Source organism: Solea senegalensis, linkage group LG6 (assembly GCF_019176455.1).
Source record: "Solea senegalensis isolate Sse05_10M linkage group LG6, IFAPA_SoseM_1, whole genome shotgun sequence".
NCBI lineage: Eukaryota > Metazoa > Chordata > Actinopteri > Pleuronectiformes > Soleidae > Solea > Solea senegalensis.
Genome location: NC_058026.1, coordinates 23,092,146 through 23,117,306, shown reverse-complemented (window position 1 = coordinate 23,117,306; position 25,161 = coordinate 23,092,146). Strand labels below are relative to the sequence as shown.

The 25,161-nt window shown below is 40.5% G+C and overlaps 2 protein-coding genes across 7 annotated transcripts in view; both read left to right on the top strand.

The window, feature by feature from the left end:
* gstcd (glutathione S-transferase, C-terminal domain containing) overlaps positions 1–17,303 on the top strand; it is a 42,045-nt gene extending 24,742 nt beyond the window's left edge. The window contains exons 6-14 of one of the 2 annotated variants that reach the window (XM_044029293.1): positions 1,524–1,639; positions 1,943–1,987; positions 2,305–2,433; positions 7,762–7,895; positions 10,422–10,452; positions 12,333–12,402; positions 14,824–15,002; positions 16,112–16,219; positions 16,476–17,303. In XM_044029293.1, coding sequence (XP_043885228.1) covers positions 1,524–1,639; positions 1,943–1,987; positions 2,305–2,433; positions 7,762–7,895; positions 10,422–10,452; positions 12,333–12,402; positions 14,824–15,002; positions 16,112–16,219; positions 16,476–16,526 — 863 coding nt within the window. In that variant the 3' untranslated portion in view covers positions 16,527–17,303. The remainder of the gene's footprint in view (positions 1–1,523; positions 1,640–1,942; positions 1,988–2,304; positions 2,434–7,761; positions 7,896–10,421; positions 10,453–12,332; positions 12,403–14,823; positions 15,003–16,111; positions 16,220–16,475) is intronic. The other variant, XM_044029294.1, reaches the window with a different exon arrangement.
* A 3,046-nt stretch (positions 17,304–20,349) lies between these two features.
* The window catches only part of npnta (nephronectin a), a 51,898-nt gene continuing 47,086 nt past the window's right edge, over positions 20,350–25,161 (top strand). Inside the window, exon 1 of one of the 5 annotated variants that reach the window (XM_044028537.1) lies at positions 20,350–20,857. In XM_044028537.1, the coding sequence (XP_043884472.1) occupies positions 20,787–20,857 (71 nt within the window). In that variant the 5' untranslated portion in view covers positions 20,350–20,786. The remainder of the gene's footprint in view (positions 20,858–25,161) is intronic. The other 4 variants (XM_044028538.1, XM_044028539.1, XM_044028540.1 and 1 more) reach the window with 4 other exon arrangements.

The window sequence follows — 25,161 nt, the reverse complement described above, 5'->3', positions numbered from 1 at the left end:
GTCTTTGCCCTCGACACACATTGACTTTCATGCATGTGACGCATAATGTGCAACCTTTCTTGGCCTTCTACACAGGAAAAGGGCTTTTCTTGCCTCACATTGTCCAGGAAAAGTCTAGGTTATTCATTTATTACATTTTCAGGGTTGGTGTCTCTGCATATCACTCCTTTTCCTGTAAATGTGTTCTTGTAAGAGCTTGAAGTTTGATACTAAAATTCACTTGGAGGCAAGGATGAACTGATTAGATATAGTGGTGGGCAGAGATAGTGTCATGGTCACTGTTTCCCTTGAAAAAACCCGTTTATCTTGTGTGTGTGCGCATTGAAATTTGGCAGAAGTGTACTCACATATTACCTGCTTAGATTTGACGCATAGACTCTGCACTTGCACTCTGCTTTATTGTCAGTTTTATTGTCTTTCAGCTCATTGTTTTGATTATCAAGCTCAATCATACTCTTTGTACACAGCCTGTAGCCGTCACAGCTGGCTGAGTTCAGCGAGAATTACATCTTTCACGACTGGACATCGTTAATGTCTTTGGCCTACGTGTTTTTTCTTTCTTAAGAATTTCTATTTCTGTACTGAACTAATTAATCACCCGCTACCTTGCAATTAGCAATTAGCACTCTAAACGTTTTCAGATGCAATCAAAGGTGGCTATGCTGTGGTTTCTCCAGAGCCATGGATACATACTGTCTACACATAATGCTGGGAAATAGTTTATTTGTGTTAAAATCATCTCCTCGATATCCGCTCAATTAAAGCCAGCATAAGAGCTTGAATAAAATGTAGTTTGAACGGAAAGTCTTCTCTGTCATCTCTCCTCCCCTGTTGTTAAAGACAAAGCAGCGTGAGCCAGCAATTATACAAGTAATATTCTTTTTTTCCACCTAATATTCCACTTGTTTGAACACGAGGGTGTGACTCAGAGTAAATGAAGCGCCCGTCACTCTACATTTATGGAGCAGAGATATTTCGGCACAGCATGGCAACAGCTCACAACGTTCGTGGTGCGCTCGAAGATGGAAGAGGAAGATGCAGGAGTCTGAAATATGCTTTGAGCTAATGGGCAACACACTGCTCGCACAGCAGCAGAAGGTGGTGCCGCAAACAACTAGGGCACACAATTTAGGCTCAGGGCTCGCTTTTGTTGATACTGAAAGATTGTTTGCATTCCCTCATTGTCATTTGGCAGGAAAACATGCCGCTGAGAGTGTGGAGGTCTTTTCGTCTTTGTGCCAAACCATTACCTAAAATGTTTGGTTGTAAATCATAATTTGGAACACTTGTCGGGGGTTGGGGGGGGGGAGGCACACTAATAGGAATGGAAAAGGAAGGAGTAGTCATTTAAAACATGTAGTGTTCTTTAATTATTATCTATTTGTTGCTGAGTGAGGTATAATGAAAACACAAATAAGCATCCATTAATGTGTGACAGCCATAGTGGTGTTTTTTTTCTTTCTTTGTTAGTTGTTTTTTTCCGGAGAGTAATTGCCTGTGAAAATATGTTGCCTCTTTTCCAGGTAAAATGTCAAATATCCGTGCTGTCAGGAAGAGGCAACAGCTGAATAACTTGGTCGCCATGGTTACAGAGCTAGCCAGACCAGGACACACCATCGTGGATTTCTGCAGTGGAACGGTAAATGCATTTCATCTATCAGTCCAGCTTTGCATCTATATTTATCAGTGCCTCGGACTTTTGGCACAATAGGCTGCTGTTTGTTTCATTAGCATTAACATGTAACAGGAACCAGTTCACATTTGTTTGTGACCAGTTCACACAGGCAGACTCACATTTACACTCAGGAAACGCACACTCACAGCAATAGTGGTGCTTGACTAAATGGCAAATACTTGTGGTGTGAAAGGGCAGCACTAATCATCACTCTACTGATACCCACTTTGATGTGTGCTGCTTTCCTGTTTTGATTTTTCCTCTCAGGGCCATGTGGGGATCGTTCTGGCTCACACTCTTCCACACTGTCAGGTAATATGTTTAAGCTACAACAATAAGATCCATTTTTAAACTAGCAAGTCAAACAATAGTGGTGAAACAGTAATTCTAAACATTATTTGTATCATTAAATTATGCATTGGCTAAGCTGTAATGGTATGTACAGTTTATTATTTATGTTTATTCTTTGTTTTGAGAGCTTTTATTGTCCCCCCCGTGTAATGAATCATTGTTGTTTTAAACATTGTTAAATGTACAATGTAAGTTTTGACTTTAACATCATTATTAAACACATGAAGCAGTGGAAAAACACATGCAGCCATGTGATCTATCTATTATTTATATTCAAGGTCATCCTCATAGAGAACAAAGAAGAGTCCCTGGTCAGGGCCCAGTGTCGCAGTGCAGATCTCGGTCTCAAAAACATCGGCTTCATTCAGGCCAATCTGGATTACTTCACCGGACCTTTTCAGATTGGGGTGAGCATACAGTTGTGTTTCCATGATTGTGTGAACAATATTGTAATCATCTCATGTGACATACAGTAGCTATTGAAGAATTGACTTATTTGTCAACATATGAACCCAAAGCATTCTTAATTAATGCAAAGTAAAATTAGCTTTAAAAATGTAAGCTTTGTAAAAGTCATTCAATTAAACCTAATGCAGACTTTAGCATTTTTTTTAACCATACTTGTCTTCATTTAATTAGCATTTTGTTAAAACTTTTATCATAATCCAATTTTTTTTTTTCAATCAAATCACTTTTTTTCCCACATGCAGAACATTAAAAAAATATGGAAAATCCAATTATCAACTTAAATTCAATCCAAAAGCTTAGGAGGTCTACAATGAGCAAACACATTGAAACAGAAGAGGGAGAGAGAGAGAGAGAGAGAGAGAGATGATACTTAACTGAACTGAACATTTTATTCATTATTAATAACAACTGCAGCTAACTAGTAGTGTCACAGTTATTTGCAGAATGAGGACACAAAGCAATAGCACACATTACAGCAGAGAAAAAAGTTACTTTTTCATAGCGTTTCTTTAAAAGAAGGATATGCCATATATCTTACATTAACTCACTGCAATAAACATCCCTATTGCCAGAGTTATTGTCCAATTCATATACAGTAATGGATGTAGCGTAGTATTTTAACTTTGCTTTAGTTACTGCTGTGCAAACCGTTGCCATCATTTGGCTTGTGTATCACTTATATAATATAATTTGTAATAATTTATCCAATGTTTGACCTCCTACTCCTTCTTACAATCACAACTCAAAATGAGGGAGCATTGCTGTCGGAGCAGCTAAGATGGCCTTTCATTTTCTGAAGTGGAGTTTTTAATCAGAATTACTTTCAGTGAAAGTGTACAGTTTGTCACTGTGGCTTCTCTAATTATTGGAAAGCCAAAAGGTAGTTTTACACAGAAAAACACTGTAATATCAGAGTCTCTTAATTGGGCAATATGAATAGTCTAATAGTTTAATCAATTTGCTTTTTATTAAGACTCCATATTTGTGTTTAGAAGGGAAATTGGAATCACTGGAAATAATTTGGCATAACATTCAAAATCGTTGTCATCGTAGTACAGTAGTCGGTTCAAATTCTATGCAGCTGTATTAGTCTTGTACGTCTTACTGCAGGCTTTTCTTTTTTCATACATATACCCCTGCCCATGACTGCAGTTTTTCCTGTTTGCTCAAAGCTCCAGCTCTGTAAATGTGTTTAATTCTGTACAGCTACTGGCGACAAAAGAATTAATATTTCACCAGATTTCAAACTATGCATCAAAGGTTAAGCTTTATTGGGGCTAAGACAAAGTAAAATTCAGAGTAAAGCCTGCCGCACAATAGAGGATAATTGGCCAGATTTCAGTCCCGATCTGATTTGAACAGATTATCTGGCCAAAATATCCTGTAGTGTGAGGGATTAACAGATGCGATTTCCCAATTTCAAATTAGAAGTATTAAATGTGTTTGATATTTACGACTGAACAGCGTTTGGGTCGTGAGCAGAACCCCGCAATAACCAATGAGAGCAAGTTGTCCGGAAATGGATGTTACGTACTTGCTTAGAACCGTAACTTGTACGAGTCAAGTTGATTCCGTCTTCTCAACCATGACTTCATCCACAGTTTTTTTTTTTGCCTTTCTCAGTACAAAACATCCCACACACAACAGCTACTAATTAACTACACCAACAGTCCACCCCCGCGCCTGTTTATATTCTGAAGTCACGTCAAATTACGCAAGTTTCTGTGAGATCACAAATCCCTGAAATCGCTCCGCTGAAATTGTTTGATTAAACACTAAGTGTGTGGTCCTGTGTCTTGACTCTCACACGTTTGAAAATCCTGTAGTGTGGGGCAGACTTAATACTCTCAGACTTCAAGTCGAACCCCTCTATGGTCGTATTTAAAACCTTCATTTGCAGCACTTTGACTTTCTATATCAGATAATGACTATCAATTTAGAGAAAAGAGGTCCCAGGTTGATGTTGTTTGACTGTTTGAATCTGGCTCTGTCAAGCAAAACAAGTAGTCAGAATGTAAATTTCACTCTCTGTTCACACGCATCATTTTGGTTCCCCATCAAATTTTTGCCACTATCGCTCTTTATCATTTTAATATTTAAGTGTCCAATATATGCGTCTCCCCCAAACATGTCTGGGAAAGACACCTTACATCCTTACGTGTGCCATAGCCCAGTTAAAGAATAGCCTGCTGTTCCAGTAACCTTATTTTAGCTCTCGCAGGGAAAAACCGGAATATCTATGTACCTGCCGTAATTTGAAATAGCCATTCTTCCAGCATCCTCACTCCACTGAGACCTGTTCCATTTGGCATGAAACAAACACACAGATGCAATGTATGGCTTTTTATGTGCATACAGATCTTACTTGATATGAATGATCTGTGTTTCTTTTTTGAAACGCGTTCCTGTGTTTGTCCTTTTCTCCTCTGCGTAAATTGTGTATCGCTGAATGTATGCAGCTCCTGAATGACTCTGATTTCCACCTGAAGGAGGCACTCATTTTATATTCCAATTTTGATCCAGTCATGTATTTTACACGGTCACATTTTTAGTGACAGTCAGAAATTGATTGAGGTGTTATACTTCTTAGTCAGGCTTGTTGTTGCCCAGGTAGACTCTACATAATCTGCATAATACATTACATATACTGTGTGTATTTATATATATGTATATATATATATATATATATATATATATATATATATATATATACATATATATGTGTGTATATATATATGTGTATATAGTGGCATATTATTTTTTTTTACTGTTTCCTAGGTTATTGTTCTGCTTGAGGTTTGATTGCGATTCTTTTAGTCGGCTGGTGTTGCTGCATGTAGCTATATGTAGAAATGAGTATTAATCAGTGCCAATCGAGTGTAATTCCAGTACTGATTCAAGGAGTTGTTTTGATTTCTAGGTCCTTTTTATTAATAACTATTCAATACCGAGTCAGTTTATCATCATTAAAATGCAGCACGGCACCTTTGAAATGAAATGTTTTTATACATAAAAAGCTAGCTCCATCGCAGCAAGAATGGGCACATAGGTAGGTTACATCCTTGTCTTGTGCAACAGTGTTGTGCTTACATGACATTGTTAGAGAGAGAGGAGTGTGAGGTTGATTAAGTGGAGTATCACTGAGCTGTATTGCAGAAACGTGTTCTGTCTCAGGTGCACATATAGGACAACAGAGGGGTGTAATTAGTTGAATGGGAATGAATAATGAAGCCTCATTATTTGTGTGATGTGATTAAAGAAGGACACACACAAAAAAAGCTTTTCTGCTCCCCAGAAGAATTCACTGTTTTGTTTATTATTTCATCTAATGCTTATATATGCATGCATAGATGAATCATGGTGGGTGAGAAGAGAAGAATTGTGTATGTATTTTGTCATATTTAAGTTATACAAAACATATCGGACTGCATTATTAACGCTGCTTAAAATTGGAAACACAGTCACACAATGCTAGCGTTTCAAGTCATGTCAGTGAATATGTAAAGCTGTGTATATATATATATATATATATATATATATATATGTATGTATATGTATATATGTATTTGTACACACACACTCTCAGAGACAAAAAAATAGGTCGCTTGCACAGCTACACTGGCACACAGAGTATATTCTTAATAAGCATTTCATCTACATCAAGAATTGGAAAAACATAATTAGCTATTACATTGTATAACAATGTGTTTTATTTTTGTTGTTTTGGTTGAGTGGCTTTGTGTTTGTGTTCAATCAAGGCTAAATGTTGTAAAATGTAATTAGGGTTTGCCATGGCATGACTAATGTACAACATTAAGCTGGTGGCTAAAAGTCATGCTGTAACTTTGTTAATTATTTCTTGCTTCAGATGTGGGGGGAAGTAACATCATGCAATCTTTGACAGTGACTCCTCCTCCTAATCGGCAGCCTGAAACATGCTCTTGAAAGAAAATAAGGCATTCCCCTGATTCTATGAATAAATGCTGGTGAATTAGGTGTCACATAGATGCAAGGCCATGGAAGTAATTGATGCTGGTACCCCAATTTTCATATTCTGGTTATTATTTCAGGTGCGGCTTGAGTTGCTTCATATTTGAATAAATGCTCATCTCTGCAAAAAAGGAATAAATTATTCTTTGCTGGTGATCATTTGCAGTCTAAACACATCATGTGGACCATGTGGTACAGAATGTGAAACAAAGGTGGTGATTTTCACTATAAACACGTGAAGTCATTGTATGATTCGTATTTTAGGAAGAGCTTGTTTACACCGGGGGAATGTTGCCCCATCCACACGACTTTGTGACTTTATGAGTGGGTTTGGCTGTGTTTACAGTGTCTGTATCTTCACGAATCTTTGGAGCTGCAGCCAGTCTTGGCTTTGTCTTGTCCTGACCGACTCTGAACCGCTGCTCTGTGGCACTGCCGTCAAGGCAACATGCAAATCATTTAGACTCACAGGCGCCACAATGACAAGTTTCTGGATGGTGAGAGTAGAATAGATACTTTAGGAATAGTGTTAACTCCAGTGAGACCTGGTATAGCTAATATCACTTCACACTTAGAAAAGAAATAAAAGGACAATATACAATTTTATAGCTCATCTTTTTAAGCTAAATTTGGCACATTTTCATCATTGGTTTGTGACTTCAAAATGATGTCTAGGTCACCAACATACAGTCCTAATGATTTATTTTGAAGTACCACGCGGGGAGCCTACATCTTCACATTCATTCCAGTTATAGTCATCCTAAGATTCATAATTTTTTATTTCAAATTTTCACTAAAACATGTATCCTATCTCTTATGATTAAATATTTTAAGTGTGCTTCATTGCCCCTTGCCTACACAAGACCGTTGATAATGAGAGTTATGAAAATACCTGGAAAGAATAAATAATACCATTGAATAGTGTATATTTCTGCAGATGTACTTGGAGAGAGATGACTGGAATTTAGAAAGGCCATAACAGTGGGTCTTCCATGCAGCTATTCATACTAATGCATAGGTGTTCATCACCACAGTTTACACACTAAATGGAAATTCTTCCCTCACTGCCTGAAGCACTAATATGACTACCAGAGTCTGCACCTTTGAGAGCATAGATGTATTTCATAGCAGCAGTCATTATGAAGTAATCAATGAGATTGAGTGTGTGTTCTGTGGTGCTCTGAGTTTTGGTCTTTCTGTTGGAACAATTGTTTTCAAGGATGAATGGGTTTTATTAGTGAATGTAAGTATTTGTGTCTGTGTCTTTCTCGCTTCAGGTTGCCCTCCATGCGTGTGGTGTTGCAACAGACATGGTGATGGAACATTGCATCCAGGCAGGAGCTGCCTTTGTCATCAGTCCCTGTTGCTATGGCTTCATCCAGAATGCAGTCAAGTTTACTTTCCCCAAGAGGTTTGTACCTGCATGCCACACATCAGTCCAGTGTCACGTCTCTAGAGTTCTGCCCTAAAGAACATGTTACTGACCTTTCGGTTTATTGTTAGATCCTTGCTTGTACTGGTTCTTCTCTCTTCTGCCTTTTTCTTTACTTTCTTTATTGCTGTCACCTATCATTTTCACACACTCTCACTCAATACACTACTTCTACACAATCTCTACCTCTCATCACTGCTTTTTGTTCATCACCTCTCTCTTATCACCACAGATAGTGAGGCAGCAGTGTCGCATCACCTCCGTTTTAATCCCATCCCTCTTTTATCAGCAACACAGAGTTGAGATTTCTATGTAGAGGATGTCATGGACATTGAGTGAGTGACAGGGAAATTTAGTGAGGGCCATGTCGTACTTTGCATTCTTTGTCCACATAGAGCTGCTTCACATTTGCAGATGTGCTCATTCGTGCTAAACAAGGGTCTGTGTTAATCTAGTGTTCTACGTGGGTAGCACTCCTTTGTACATGGAGTTTGCATGTTCAAGTGTTTGTGGCTTTTCTCCGGGTTCTCCGGCTTCCTCCCAGAGTCCAAAAACATGCAATACGGGGATTAGGTAAATTGGAAACTCTGGACTGAAAAGTGTTGTGTTACAGGGAGCATGTGCAGACCATGCAAACTTACACCGTCGGAGTGCTCACGTTCGTCTGTGTCAGGTCTGCACGGACCAAACTATGACCCGGGTCTTAAAGACACTTGCATCAGTATTTTGTAAAAATCCACATCTTGTGGATGATGATTTCGGATGCTAACGTGTGATGCTACCTGAGCGGAGATTAAAGAAATAAACTGTAGCAGAGATGGACGAGTAGAAAGTTAATGACGTTGACTCTGTTGCTATAGTAACACTCGGTTGTTTTTCCCCGTAACTGTAAAGGCCTAAGAACCACAGCAAGGCAGCACATGAGACAAAGCTGTTGTGCAGGTTGGTTGTTGTAGCAACTGAGAGACTGAGACTGATCAGTAGCGAGTAAAGGGAAAAAAAAAGAATGCATTTTTTGGTTGTGGCATCAGAACTGATGGGCCTGAGTCTTTTCCAGTGAGGATAACATGATAACAGTGTGTGGAGCTGAAGGATTCTGCCAATTCTCAGCAACAAAGAAACAAACCCCTTAATCAAATCAATATCCATTATTTTCCTTTATTGCTCCACCAGTTCTTCTCACTATACTCATGAACAGCACAGGTGTTTGCTCAGGTTGTTCTGTGTCTTCTGTTTCTTACCTCCAATCCCAGATGTTGTGATCTGTTGGGGCCACACCACCACCATCTGTTTCGAGACTCTTTGTTGTTCTTGTCTTTAGAGAGTTTGGGGTTTGGGTTTGTCAAGACCACCCAAATGTCATCCTGATAATATAATATGATGAGTGGGACTCTACCTGTATTCTAATGGTATAATTCAGTATAATGGTTTTTGCTTCCTGTGTACTGAGACCAGATGGTATTCAGAAAATGTTGAGACAACAGTTGCTCATCACTTTTACTACCTGCCGAGTGAGATAGAAACAAGTCACACACAGCATTAGCGTGCTATAATTATTTGTAGTGGCTTACGTCAGTTAAAGCGGGGACGTGTCAGTCGCAATATTATGATTTAAAGTAGTGATATATTGTTTAGACGTGTTCTAGTAGCAATAACAGCAACAGCAAGCCCAGCAATATTTCATTTATTGAAATATTTGTGTTTATTTCACCAAATCTTGTTCAGAATGAAGTGCAGATGTTGCTGCTATGGTTACTTAACGTAGGTCGTTGGTTGCATCCTGCAGGTGCTCAACTCCAGTTTCCATGGCACAGCTGACCGTAAAAGCATACCTTAGGAAAGGCCCTTGATTTGTAGTAAAACAATATTTGTTTGTAAATATTTTATTTCTTGACACTTCCCCTCTCCTGACTCCTCCATGAAATATTAAAGAATGTCAAAAAAACAACAAAACAAAAACGACTTTACAGCTGTAATGGACAACAACAAGCTGCGTGTCTGCGGGGCAGTATGTGCGTGAGGGGCCTACGCACCTGACCGTGTCAATCTTCATCTTGCTGCTTTTAGTGTTTTCCCCTCAGGTCATGTTCCAGGTACTCATGTGGATATTCTGCAGGTGTAGACGTTCCAGTTCACAGGTTTTAATGAGCTGTAAACTGCCAGTTTCATTAAACAGACCCGACTGCCCCCTGACCCTCTTCATGCTGCTTTATAATTACCTTCAATTGTGATCTGACTTTGTTTAACCACAACAAATGAACAGACTTTGTTCACATGCAAAAGCAACGCTCCACTTTTTTCGAAAGGTTTCCCAGAGAGATTGTGTTTTATTTAAGACACAACGCATGTCGTTCGTTTGTTTGCTTTTATTGCAAACATGTTATTTTGTTACCCCACACATGAACAAATAAACCTGAGATATTGAAGTGACTACATTTGCTCTTGTATTGGAATCACATTTTATTTTAAACCTCTAAATATATTCTGTGTTTTCTCTTTTTACAGCAAAAGGTTCAAAGAAACTCTGACTTCTAAGGTAGGCCTTTAAATGTGATTAAATCCCTCTATTGCATGAATTATTCATTTGCACTGGGGCAAAAATATCAAGTACAGAATATCAAATTACAGCAACTCGGTTTGTTAAGGATTTTGTTTAAGATTCAGTTCACTGTGTCAACACCAGAATGCCTTTGTGGGACACAACTTTCTTTAAAACTTTCTATTCATTAGAGTCTTATATACTTTGCTACAATGCAGTGAGGCAGTGTTTTTCTCTGTCCCGGCTGTTAATTGCAGCTTAGTTGATATCGTAACAGAACAGTGCAACCAACCGACATTTGTCAACACATAAAAATGGTTGTCAGAAATGTATTTTGCTTGGCTTGTTTCCATTATATTTTTTGCTTGGTATTTATTTTTATTTCTATTTATGTAAAATTAATTACATCTCTGGTCTCATTGCTGTGGCGGTGCAACCATTCCGCGGGGCTGTTACAAAAGGCCGCCTCGTACCCTTCAACCCCTTATCGCTTAGCACAGACAGAGCACTGTGTTCTGTGAGGGCCCCATCCCATGATGATGTATGGGAGCTGTCAGTGAGCCTGGGGAGAAATTGTGCAACAGTGGCTGCAGGTTCTAAGCATAGCACCCTCAGGAGTTGACATGTCACAACATTGGACCCTCTAACCTGTTTTCTTTTGTGGACCAGAGCAAACACATTCTTACATATGGGGCTTGAGAGACACACGTGGATTACATGTAATTGTCAAGACACTGGTCAATTGTTCTCTTCTCGTTTAAAATCCAGGTGAGGAAAGGGAAAAAAAAAAATCATAATTGCAGTACTTAACTAAATATGTTATCACGCAGAGGGAAACAAATAAATAAATCTAGATTTCCATTTTTAACCTGAGCTCTTCATCTTCTCTGTCCACATGGTTTGGTTTTCAACAGCGTTTGATATTTTCCATTTGTTTGGACTCGGCATACACAATCTCACCGCTTCCCCGCGTCTCTGTAGATACAATAGCTGCATTCTGTTGTTTTATCGCAGAGCCATAGTTGTCCTTCCTGAGCTATAGTGGTTAAACAGAATGGCAGCACTTTGACAAATGGTGTATTGCTGGTGTATAGGGACTAATGGTGTGAGACATTGGTGCTCAGCTCTAACTTTAAGCACTTGCATCCTTGGCCTTGCATTCACCAGGGTGAGGGATAGAATCAATTAAATCAGAAGCCGGTTAGAGATGACTAACCGCTCTCCCGGGGTCTCATGAACCGTGGCGAGGTATGAGCGGCAAAGGAAAAAAAAAAGAAAAGAGGAATAGAAATAAATAACCAAGGTAAATTACCAGGGTCTGACCTTTCAGGAGAGGTTATAGAAAAGTATTTATTAAAATCATCTCACAGTAATAATGAGGGCAATGAAATAAAGCTTACCATCTGAATCAAAAACAAACAACTCACATTTGCAAACTAGTTTACTGAATGAAATCCACAATAACAAGAGCTCAGTCCCTGTTAATCTGCCCAGTGATTTATGAAACAATCAGCATAATCAAGAGTCTAAAGCTCTGCTTTCTTTCTCAGTGAAAACTACTGTTGAAAATACCATTTGCTGATTTAAAACACAAACACAAAACACAGTTTGGTTTGAGTCTCTGTTATGTGATCGATCAGCTGCCAACCTTTCCCAGCCTCTCAGCCAGCCAGTGCATGCTGGGATAAGCTCAAGAAGGATAAGATTATGTAGGAACAAATTGATGAATTTTGTACGTGAGTGCATAACCTCATTAGTTTCACGACATTTTGTAAAACTAGCCTTTGTGTACTTCTTTAAATCTTTGCTAGATGTGAGGATTTTGCTGGTGTTTCGGTGACGGGACTAAAATTGTTTCTTGTCTCCCCTGATTGCAGGAACACATGATCCTCTGCCGTTTCGCTGACCAAACTGCTGTCCAGCTCCCTCCTGATCGTCGGCTCATCGGTACCACTCCTCCTTCCACCTGAACATTCATTCATAGGCAGAAGAAATGGATACTGTATTGATATCTATTGCTTTTATACATATAAGCAAATTTGTATGTTCAAAATCAGAATAACCATACCCATTTAATTACTGGTTACCACAGAACTCAGTGTGATGTTATATGACTTTGTCACTTAGTACAGGTTGTTCTAGAGCAGGGGTGTCAAACTCATTTTTGTGTTTTTTGGGGCCACATACAGCACAATTTCATCTCAAGTGGGCCGGACCCGTAAAAATAGTAAAATAATAGCATAATAACATATGAACAACAAGAACTCCTTGCTTTTTTTCTCCTTTGTTTTACATTTATTGAAGGATATTTTTACAAAACATGAAGTTTCTTGAGAAATATAAGTGCAATTTCAACAATATCATGCCTAAATTTACAATATACTAAGGCACAAACTTTTAGTCACATCCTGTGGGCCGGATTGGACCCTCTGGCGGGCCAGTTCTGGCCCCCGGGCCGTATGTTTGACACCCCTGTTCTAGAGTTTCCATAGATCTTTACCCTATGGATAAATCAGCTTCACTACATTCAATTTGGGGAGGGTTTGATTTGCTGTGTGTTCTTTTAGTGGAGCACACACGTGAAGCCAAGATTGGGATTGAAATACAAGTGTGCAGCCCCACCAAATTCATTTTTAGCTGTAGGATCCACCTCTGAAACTTGTCACGGATGCTTCTTGGTGTTTTCAGCCACGTAACGGCCGTGCTTCTGCCCTGCCTCCATCAGTCGTGTCATAAAATGCCTCATTCTGTGTGCGTTTGCGTGGGAACGTTGCAAAACAAAATGAAAACAAAACGCAGAGAGAGGGTCATGTGGAGGTGATGCTTAATCATCACTGTGTGAACTCATTTGACATTGGTTTCAATGTAGGTTTAGTTACACTGCTGGGGCATGGAAATAAAAACAATGTATTAGTGAGACTGTTGACTGTGACCTGACCCCAGAAGCTCACAGAATTGTGAGAAATGTTAATGCAGGGATTTTCACAGTTTGACAGAACAGCTGCAACGAACAGCTGCCGGATCAGTGTTGTCCGATTTAGTCGGAAGTGTTTTTGTCAGACTCCAGCTCTGTTCTGAAGTATCACTGTACAGAGTTTCATTATGTTGTGGATTTTCCTCACCCTGATGGCTCTGCTGCTTATCAAAGCCTTTCTCTGAGTCTGAGCAAGCTCCCCACTGCCTTGTCACAGTGAAGCCTTTTCATATGGACCTGACACCACCTGTCGCCGTGGTGACTGCTCTTTATCATTTAACGGGGCTCAACCTCTCCCACTAACATTTTTTTCAGCCATGTTTAATCTCATCTCTCTCTGGAGCCTGCCAGAGAGAGTGACTGTGACCATCTGTCAGCATGGCAAACCCAAGCTTGAGTTTTCTGTGTCTGGCACCTGCTACCTAACTGCTTCACTGCATAATGCATTTGAAAAATCCTGAGAGAAAAGTGTGAACCCATACACCACAAGTGCGATAAAGTCTCCTGCATTAGAGCTTGTCTGATACGCTAATCTGCTGATACTCTGCTGAGCTTTATCAACTTAAGCAGCAAATGCAGAGTGGCTCCCTGCTGTAAATTCCCCCAAATCTCTGTAACTCAAGTGGAGACAAAGGCTCCCATAGGTGTTCAACTTAATCCTGGCCCCAGGATGAAATGACTGAGGGGGCTTTTAAATATTAGAGAGGGCAAATGTTCACATAATAAAATACTGTGTCATGTTACACCCCTAGAAATGGCGGATAAATGATCACAAATGTGATGCAATGGTGTAAATCTTTTCCTGACGTCATGCACACAGTAATGACAGTAACATTCACTTATTGTACTTATTGTTAATACCATAACATAGAAAACTCGGTTCTGAATGGTAGCAAACAAAACAACTTGCATAAAGTGCTGTATGTGTTATTAAGATAAAATATGCCACAGCATGTGCACGAGGTAAATAATAACACGACAGACGCACTGATGCATGCTTGATGAGCGACAACGCGATCACTGACACGTTCACTTTGCCTTGACGAAGCTGTGAACAAAGTTATCACAGATGTACATGAACACATGACTGCGTATCTAGAAATGGGGGGGAGACATGATCACATGTGTTAACCACTATTAACCTTTTCCACTTGGAAATCATTTGAGTGCATTCATGCTTCAGTTTGTCCCTCAGGCTTTTTAACAGTGAAACAGTTGGAGAATTTCATTGATTTTTGTCACTGACAGAAAATTCATATTTTTCAGATAATTAACCAACTTACGAGTAATGAGTATTTTAAAAAATGTCTACTTGAGCTGTTAAAAATGTCAGTGCAGTTTTTCTTATGTTGTTATTAGAATTTAATTACATTTTTTTTTATTGGCCACTACAGGTAAACAGTGTATGGGCCTTGTGGACTTGGACCGGTCGTGGGCAGCAGAGGCTCGTGGGTACTTGGTGCAGGTGATGACTATGGAGCCTGAAAGTTGTTCGCCAAAGAACAACATGCTTGTGGGGAAGCCACCACAAAACAGCCGACTGGAAGTCATTTCAAACCTCAAGGAAGCACCGGTGAATAATTACGGCTCAAGCACAGACTGATGCCAGGATCCTGTTATAATTATAACTGTAAGCACTGGTGTAGCAGAGCAGCTTCACCATGGTTGAGGTTTGATAAAGCACCCAGTGTTTGTGGTTACTGGTGGTGACCATGATGGTGCTGAGAATTATTTTGTATCCATGTGTTTTTCATTTTTTAACAACAGTTTTGTTAGAAGTGCCCCCTCTAGATTAAAGGTGTACACTTGTTTTTGTGTGTTTGAAAGTCAGTCTTTACCCGTTTCCTCCAGGTAAAAGCAAACGTGCTATGGTTTTTGACATAATAAACATGTTAGTTTAACCCTATAACACCGAGCGCATCGCCGCGACACGTTTGCATTACCGTAATTACGCGATGGGCTGTTTTTTTGGCCTGTTTTTGGACATTGAAACAAAAAACAAATGTTATTTTAAATCTGTTAAATCTGGTGTTCATGTTCAACTTCAGTGCAACTACCTGCCAGATATTGAAAGTTATTCTGGAAACGTGGGCAAAAGCACTTACTCGCAGGATCATTTTCTGGCCATTTGTACATTTGAGGCTTAGGTTTTTAAGAGTTAAAAATAACCTGGAGTATTTCCACTTACAACACTGTATAACTACAGGGAGTGCTAATCTCACACATGTGAACAAACCAGTATAAGTGGATGAATGTGCAGAATTATCAGCCACCAAGTTGACCTCGATGTAGATCCCCACAAATCAGCATAATGGCTAATCCACGTGGCTACATTATGCATTTAATTTTGTTCACAATCCGAGACAAGAAATTGAAATTGAAAAGTTTCCCTGACAAACTGTTTTTCCCCGAGTCTTCCCAGGAAAATCCAAAGTTGGCATAACCCATAGATTAGAGCCACAATGGCCACGTTTACGAGACATTCATAAAGTTGAAAAATTGCAGAATTATCCCTTAAATGTGCTCCTTGATAAAAGGTGTAATCAAGCTGTCAGCGTTAACAGTAGCAGCAGGAAATACACACTCGCACACATTGCAAATGACGCGAGCACGCTTTCACCTGCTGTTTCTTGAATAGTCTCTCTGTGATAGAAGTCAACAGTCGGCTCTCTCTATTGCCAGGTACTTACAGAAGCGCAGAGCTGCACCCATATAAGAGGGGAATTATCATCTGCATTTTCTTTGACTGAGAGAGGAGGAAACAGAGAGATGCAAATTCTATCACAGCAGGTAAAATATAGCTTTTGTCAAGATTCTAGTGAAACATATTATTCCTCATAAAGAATGGATGTGAATGTAGTATGCATCCAGTAATACGTTCAGCGCCGATGAATATTTTATGATGCCGGCAAAAAGGTCATTGTCTTTGATTAGATGTGCGGTGTTCAGAGCCCAGTAGCTAAAAATCACACAATATGCTCCGTGTTTCCCCCTCAATCCTGTGCACTGTAGACATATTTCAGCGTCTGAGCTTTGGTTCTTGCAGGTGAAACTGGCCATCTGTTCTCTCGGAGACATCCTCTGCTGTCACCTTTGACAACGTGTTGCCACAGCTTGAGGAATCTGAGGAGGATGCGGGATTGCCAAGTTTTCCCCGTGCACATTGTGAGACGGGGATACACAATAGAAAGAGGCGCAGCCTTCTCCAGGAGACAAGCTCATCTGAATTCAGTAAGCATAGTCTATCTATCCTGAGGTGAATAGCCATAAACAAAGCTTCTTCCAAGGTCTGGAATTGTTTCAAAAGAAGAGAGACATGTATGACTCCCTGTTCTTGCTGGTGGCTCTGCACAAGTGAATACCTTTTAAGTGCAAATGGGCATAAAGGAGGAGAGCGAGCGCTTGTTGCACTCCTTAAAGCTTAAATTAGAGAGGATAATATTCAGATGTGAGGTACATGGATTTATTCCAAACACCCACAGCTGCAACGTGACTTGACAAGTGACTATGTTTAGACAGCATGGAGGGGACAATGGGACACATTTTTACGATTTTTAGTGAGCAGTTAGCAGAGAGTCAGTGACAGCACAGTCTTTTGTTGTGTGACTTACTGATATGCGTCAAAAGATGCAAGGAAACAACAACAATCTGAGCTGAACTTGAAACCAGTCCTTTAACAAAGCATTGATCAAAGTAGAAGAATAATAACTTAGCAGTTTGTCTTTCATGCACATGATTGGATGATCATGGCCAAACTCACTGAAAATTTCCCCCTGAACTCAAATACTGCAGAAAACTTCAACCCAGAAAAAAGAGCTTTGGTTGTTTTACTGACTTTAGTAATTACTTGTGATTAAAATTCTGCTTGTCTTGATCTTTTGTCCAACGGTTTTTCCATTTAATTTCACTGGCAGTGTTTATGGCCTTTTGTTCGCAGCAGCTCGCTGCTGTGTATGTGGGGTTCCTCCCATGCTGATTTGAATTTTCCTTTTTCCACAGTCAGTGGCAATCAGTTTATTTGCTGCGAGTGAACACACTGGTATAAAGCACAAGCCGGGGATCGGCGGTTCTGTGCTGCCCTTTGCTATTATCGCAAACATCATGCTTGCTCTTTTATTCCATTTAGCAGGCTTTACCACCACTGTGCTTCACTTTTTTTTTTCTAAATACCCAATGTTGAGTATAATCGTAAGATCCCAGAATAACAATAATTATTATGCACACACTTTTCCTCCAGGTTGCCTGCAGCAGAGCCCAGCTGCTGCCGCTGTAGTGAACACCCCAATAACGTTGTAATCTGTTCCCTGATGTTCCCTTGCCTACTTTCCACATCAGATGTCACCTTTGTATAACCCCAGTTAAGGTTTCCCCTGTGTGTATTACGATTCATGCATTTATTTATTTTGTCCCTTTATTTAAACGCTGTACCTTATTCGGGCTCATTAACAGGAAAGTTCATCAGGGAGCACCACTCGCAAAAATGGAATGTTTTCATTGGTTTAGTATTTCTTAGAGGAAGATGAGATAAGGTGAGAACCCAAGAAAGTCCAATTAATAAGAATATACAGTATATACAAGGAAATAGAAATTAAAATGTCAGGTAAATTGTATATACACTGTATGTGACTTAATATTCCTTGATTCCAACTACTAAATTCCCTAAATATTCTCTACGCAGCTTACCCTTCATTTCTTTTCTCCACATCAAATATTCAACTTTACGCACATGTTATTTCCATAAGAAATCCACATTTGCCTGAATGCTAAAACAGCTTTGTTTTAGAGATGAACATCCTCCATACTCAAGCAGACAAAACTGAAAAAATAAGTAGGCTGAGTGGGATAAATCGATAAAAAATCTGCACAGGTCTAGACCTCTGCATCTCTTCTGGGCTCTGTTCACAGCGCGAGAAATCAACCAATCACAGCAGTTCAAGGAGAAAATACACTACTCTACTGGCTGTTCTATCATAATGATAAACATACATGTTTCTAAAGGGGAAAGGTCCCAAATCCAGCGTCGGTGCAACAACAGTCAGGTAAAGGCGTTAAAACATGTCGTCGTTTTCAATTTCAAGGATGGAGAGATTGCCTCAGGTCACCTGTCTCTCTGTGCTCACCTGGTGAGAGACTGAAAACCATATTCCAAATACAAATGAGACAAAAACAAATGTTCACATGTCAGCCTACTGCAGCCTTAAATGCACATGAGGCAAATACACTCTCCAGTTTAAAACTTCAATTTTTTCAGTCAACAGCGTCTGAATATTGTTGGCGATGATGTGCGACTGGACTAACCTGCAGAACCCATAATTCATCTTGAAGGCGATAAGTCATCATTACTGAGTCACGTTGTTACAGTTCAGTCATGAAAATAATGTGATTAATAGTGTAATTATACACAACCTGCATTTCTCCGATCACCTGCTCCCTGAGACGTGGAACCTCCGCGTGCCACCGCATAGATTTATCAAAGTGGTGACGGGGCGTAACAAGACACATGGTGCCATGTATCACAAGACGAGGCTGACTGTGAATGCCTGCTTGTTCTCAGTCCAGCACTTTATCAAACCTTCATCTCATTCTTCATCTCCTGCTCTGTTACAGAAAATGATGATGTTTGGTCACCTGTTCTTTTTTTTTATTGTTTCCTTTCTAGGGCATAACTTTATTGACTGCTCTGGTGTCGACTGGCCTTTTATGATTCTACCGTTTAATTCAGTTTAATCATATTTGTATCGCACCAAAATGTACATTATCTCAGTGCTCTTTATGAACGTATTAAGGACCGTTCACACGAGGAGGAAACGCAGCGTCAGTGAAGAGAACACAATGTCTCTTTTAAAGGTCCAGCTTATTAGAATTAGTGACATCTACTGGTGAGACGGCAGAATGAAACAAATGGTGCTGCTCACGCCTCCGTTTTCTACCAGAAAGGATGTCGTGTTTCATATACAGTCAGCTTTAAAACTTCAAACACTGACGTTTGTACATATGAAGTCATATTCCAAGGCGACAAAACACATCATTTTTAACTGATTATAAGCACTTACTGTATATTAACATACTTATCTGGAGTCTATTCAAATTCTGCCAAATGTTACAAGACATTTTCGGAAGAAATCTCTAAAGAGACGATAGGAGGTGGAAAACAAATGGAGAGGGGAAAAGAGGTGGAGGTAGAAGAGCCCAATTGTTGTAATAATTGTACAAATATTGTAGTTTTATTCATCATAGCAGCAGCTATTATCTATTCTGATAATTATCTTGATATCATTTAAACCAGTTGGTTGGTGCCAGTCCCATCTTGACATATAGAGAAGGACAGGGGTAAACCCGGGACAGGATGCCAAACCATCACAGGGCCACATAGAGACAAACAACCATCTACTCTCACATACGGTCAATTAAGAGCGTCCAATTTGCCTAAACCCCAAATCTGCATGTTTTTGGACTGGAGGTTGAATGACTGGTGTCACCTTTCCATGGCCGATGCCCATTCTGATCATGCCAAATGCCAAATATGAGCTCAAACAGAGTGACACAACCCTTCACTGACTATAACTGAGGCCTTTTCATACAGGGAGCATCCAGAAGTTGAGTAAAGTTGTATTTTTTCACTCCTCTTTTATTTATTGAGATGATGCAACAGAGACGACCAAAAGTAAGACCACGACAGCTCTCACCAAACCCCTTCCCATGAGTGGACTTCTCCTAAAACGCAGCCAACCAGCTCAGTTTTGTTTTAAAGTGTGATGTTTATCTCTTTTCGCCCTCCACAAATTCATCCCCAGTCATTTCCATTGCGTTGTCTTTACTACCTGGGTGGCCGGGTGCACCTGCGTACGTGCCTCAGCAGGCTGCGCAATTAATGAAAGCACTTCCAAAGTATTTACGCGTCACGGAAGCTTCCTCGCAGCTGTGGAGGGTTGTGGAGTTGAAACACTAAAAGTTCTCGCAGTACTGATGCTGGCTGGACCACCGCTGCTCACTGAAGAGCGACTGTAGTGGGTGCTGTTAGTGTGAGAGTCCGCAGGCTGAACTTGCGTGGAAAGGAGCGAGAGAGAGAGAGAGAAGCTGTGCGTGCAATCTCTCCCCGGCAGAGAGCGACCCGCTCCACACACACACACACACACACACACTCATACTGGGGTCATTCTGCTTCCAGGCTGCGTGGAGTGTTTTGTCCCGCACCCCCGTGCACACCGCACATGAACAGTCTGCGGGACGTGAGCGGACCTCTCCTACCTGTGCGCCTTGAGCGTGCGTCAACGCGAAACTCTGCCGTGTAATTGTTTCCTCCTCCGCGTGTGTCCGGTGCTGTTGGATTACGGGGAATCGCGTCACTCTCGCGGTCATGGATTTATGGATAAAGTTGACGCTGTTGTGCAGCTGCTGCTTTGGAGCAAGTGCGGACTTTGATGGCAGGTAAATAGCACATGGTTCACTGGCTGCGAAAGCGATGCCTTTTTGTGTGGAACGACACTGGAGTTTATTCATCACGTCCAGTGGTGGATTGTGTCATTTAAATGATGGGTGTTTGTTTAAAAGGCAGCACTTTGCTGAAATGGTTGTAAACTAAATCATAAATATTGCTTTCTGAAGCGTTTTTGCTCCATTTAGACGCGACATTATTGCCCCGTTATGTGCGTTGTGGGCACTGATTAATGTCTCCGCTCAATCCTTTTATCTTATCTTATTTTATCTCATCTTATCATAACTTTGCGATGACAATGGTGTGAATCCAAATGTGTCCTTTGCGCCTCAGAGCGCACGACACACGCGGTGTTTATTTGCAGAAAACGCACCATGCGCGCTCCAAATGTGCTTCTTATTAAATGATGTGACAGGACTTTTGCTCACTCGCTCACTGGTTCATGTTCAAACACGAACCCGGGGAAGTATGTGAAGACAGAGGCGTGGAGACGCGCCAGACCCCAAAGAATGCATGTGTCCGAGATTTTCATCTGCCTACAGGCTGTATCTAACTTTAACGTGATGGATGATGGGTGTCTTTTTTTTTTTTTTTTAATAACCCCGGGTAATAAAACCAAGTTGTATTTTAAGTCTCAGTAATCAAAAAAGCATAGACTTGAAGTGCTTGTTGTGTTTTGTCAGGATGCTGATTTATTTTTTGACCCCGAGTATTTCTGTGGACATTTGCAGCTATAAATCAAAACTACATTCCTCCTCTTACTGTGTTTTACACTGAGATGGATTAGAACTAAAACTCCATCCACATATGCGAGTCAGAGAATGCAGCCCATCATTGTGCTGTATCTTATTCTCCCTCGTGTATCTCTGTCAGACAGACTGAGCCTCACAGCCAAATCTGCTGTCATGTTCAACAGTCTTCAAATAAAACTTTGAAGATTATGGTGGTAATTGTTAGTGAGAAAGTGTGCATGCATTTAAAAAAAAAAACAGAAAGAAAGAAAGAAAAGAAAGCCCCCCTCAGACTCACTGACGTTCCACTTGCTTGTTGATAGACTTTGACATTTTCCCTCCGCGGCTCTTTCAATTCAGCTTCCTGCTGTGGTGTGAAGCATTTAAAAAGATATTATTTTGGAAGCAAAGGTTTCAGCGAGGACTTAACACGTGTCTCTGACTCTGTGTGAGAGAGATTATGTGAAGGAGACTATAACACGGAGCAGAACATTAACGTTAAGCATTTGCCAGCACACCTTCTGTACTGCAAGTAATTGTTATTTTTTAAACCTTGTAAATGATGAGATGTGGAGGCCTTGAACCTTTACTTCACACATTGCCTTTGTGTAATGACCGTTTACTTCACCCGAGCAGCAGCGTATTGTACATTATTAACATCCCTGCTGATGGAGTGGCTTGTCACCGTGGCCATAATTTGCCAATTTTTATGGGTATAAACTTGCCCGGCCCCGAGACCTGGTTTCAATATTAATTCATTGGCAGAATATCCCTCGAGACCAAGCACAACCAAAAAGCTATTTATTACCCAGTCTCCCCCACTTATTGCCTTTTAGAGAGCGTTCCTAACAGGCTTATCCATCTAACCCTGAAGGGTCCTTCACGGGCATCATTGGCAGAATGATTTTGTTCTCCCACAGCTTTAGATGATTTCCTGCAAATCTGTGACTAAAAGTGTTGTACTGTTGTTGTTGTTGCCAGTATTTTTGTTATTTTTATTTCAACCGTTCACTGAAGGACAACTGATGTCCTATCGTGTAGCACCAAAGACTTTTCCAAAACAAAAGGCGAAACACTAACAGTAGAGGATTTGCTTCCCTGGTGATGTCACTAAATTGTTAAGTCCATCGCCGCCAAGCAGCACATACCAGACCTCCTCAGTAATAATCCACAGCCGTGGACGTCTGCCAGCTCATGTTGGCATTGTAATATCAGACCCACATTTGATCCATTGAGAAAAAGCACGGAAACAAAGTGTGGGTAACACACAGGATGAAGAAAATACGATACATGTATACTTATATCTTTTGTAGTGAGGAGTGTCTCCATATCAGATTGAATCTTTTCTGCAAAAGTCGAGTCTAAAAAAAAAACCCATTCACCACTTAATAAGACACGCTGACATTAATAAATTGCCCGGCTCCAACTAAAAATGTGTCGTGTAGCATTTGAATTTCAAACTCAACATACTGTAAGCGCTCCTGTGATGTTGTTGTCATTTCCAATGAGCGAGCCGGACACTGAAGGAGTGGAAATCAACAGCGAGACTCTCAGGGTTGTTGCGTTGCCGAGAACAGCCACTGGCTCCGAGCACATAGAGAAGATCTCAGTAGATGATAGATGAAGTGTGTACGTGTCACTAATTTATACAGGCGTAGACATGTTACATCGATACAAAGGAAGAGAGAATAACAAGAGTTACGAGAGTCTGATCCGGTTCTGGCGGAGGCTGCTGCACGACGCGGTGTGATCTGACAATTCAACAATATGCTTAAGCACAATTCAGTATTAATTGTTGATTATGTGCCACAGATAAGTCCATGGTAACTTGTATCAAGGCTGTAGCTGGTGGTGTTATTAGAATAAGCCTATGCTTAGAGTCAGAGCAGGAAAAAACTGCACTAATCCATGTTTACCAGAGCAATTAACTATTATATTCATTATTGTTTTTCTTATTGTTAAGATAGTCTTATTTCTCTCAGGCCACATCTTGTGTGCTTTGTTTTAGCAGACTTCAGAGCCTTAAGGTATTCAGTTTAATCCCTTTATAATCTATGCGACGGAGAAAGGAAGTGGGTCCTCAAATCTGCGAAGCTGAAATGACTGAAAACAATTAATCAAATGAGTTTTGTGAATCAACTAACTGACTATTTGAGGAATTCATGAGCTGCATAGGCAGTCGTTTCTTTTTTTTTTTATAGCACTGAACATGCTGTTCGCTGATGGAGCGTGTTGTTTGTGGACAAAAGTGCGTTTCATGAATAAAACATAATGTGAATTATATTCATTGCAGAGCATTATGGTGTTATATAGTATTTCAAAGATTTCACTCAAAGACTGTCTATAAAAGTGGTCATAGTCTGAGTGATAGTTGAAAAGTGAAGCCCAGGAAGGACAGAAGTAGCAGTAACCCACCAGGAGGCGACTGAAAGCAACGTCTCAATGAGGAAATTAACCTATTTCTCACTTGATTTACTACATCAATAAACTTTCTTTCCTCGCGCGTTAATGAGCTCAAGTCACTCGTTGCAGGTCTCTTTCAATACCACATGATGACAAATTTGTAAATAACGTTCCCATTCGAGAAAAATAAACAATAAAACCTGGTGCTGAATGACAGCTTTTATCATCCAGTATGTGCCAGGTTGCAAGTGATGAAATTGCCAGTCAAACTGCAAACATTGCAACATCAAATCTGTTTAGTTTAGCAACCGCACGCCTGTCAGTCTTTATATACAGTCGTATATGATTTTGTGTAGTGGTCAGCACACAAGACTGTTTCCTCCCACAGTCTAAAAACTTGCAGAAAATAGACACTCTAAATTGACCGTAGGTGTGAGAGTGCGAGTGCATGGTTGGTTTGTCTCTGTGTCCCTGGGATGGACTGGCGACCTGTCCAGGATGTGCCCTGCCTTTCGCCCTACGTCAGCTGGGGTTGGCATCAGCGCCCCCTCTCGTGTGGAGGATGGACATGTATGTTATTGAGGTGGCTATTTAAATGTGCTCTCGCATGTCAATGCACACATGAATACATTAGCAACTATTTAGCTGTGGGGCGTTGCATTACATTACATCACACAAGTGATATTGTTGTAGCTGTCTGTCTGTTTGTCTGTCTCCTCACTGAATAACTTTCATAATTACAGCTACTTTCTCACTTTTGGTCTATAGCGCTGATATATGTCAATATCCCACATGGTGGTGTTTATGTATTTATGTATGCAGTGTTGGAAGGCGGTATGCAGATGTGGCAGTGCGTGCAGCCAAGGTGGTTCATTAAGACAGCAGACACCTCATGACTCCAGAAGCTCATGCCTTCAGCTGAGCTCTGCAGGTCTGAGCTTGTCTCTCGCTCCAAGATGCGACGGCAATGAAAATCAACGAGTGTCTGTGAGAAACCTCCGTGCAGCGGTCATGCTTTGCATGCCCCGATATGGGTCCACGGATGGATGATAGATTGATAGATTCAATTATCGTCGCTGTGAATGACGACTAAACCGTCACAGTTGTGATTATCATGCCAAACCCCACACTGTGAGGAATGAGCCGACTACTCCTCACTGTCA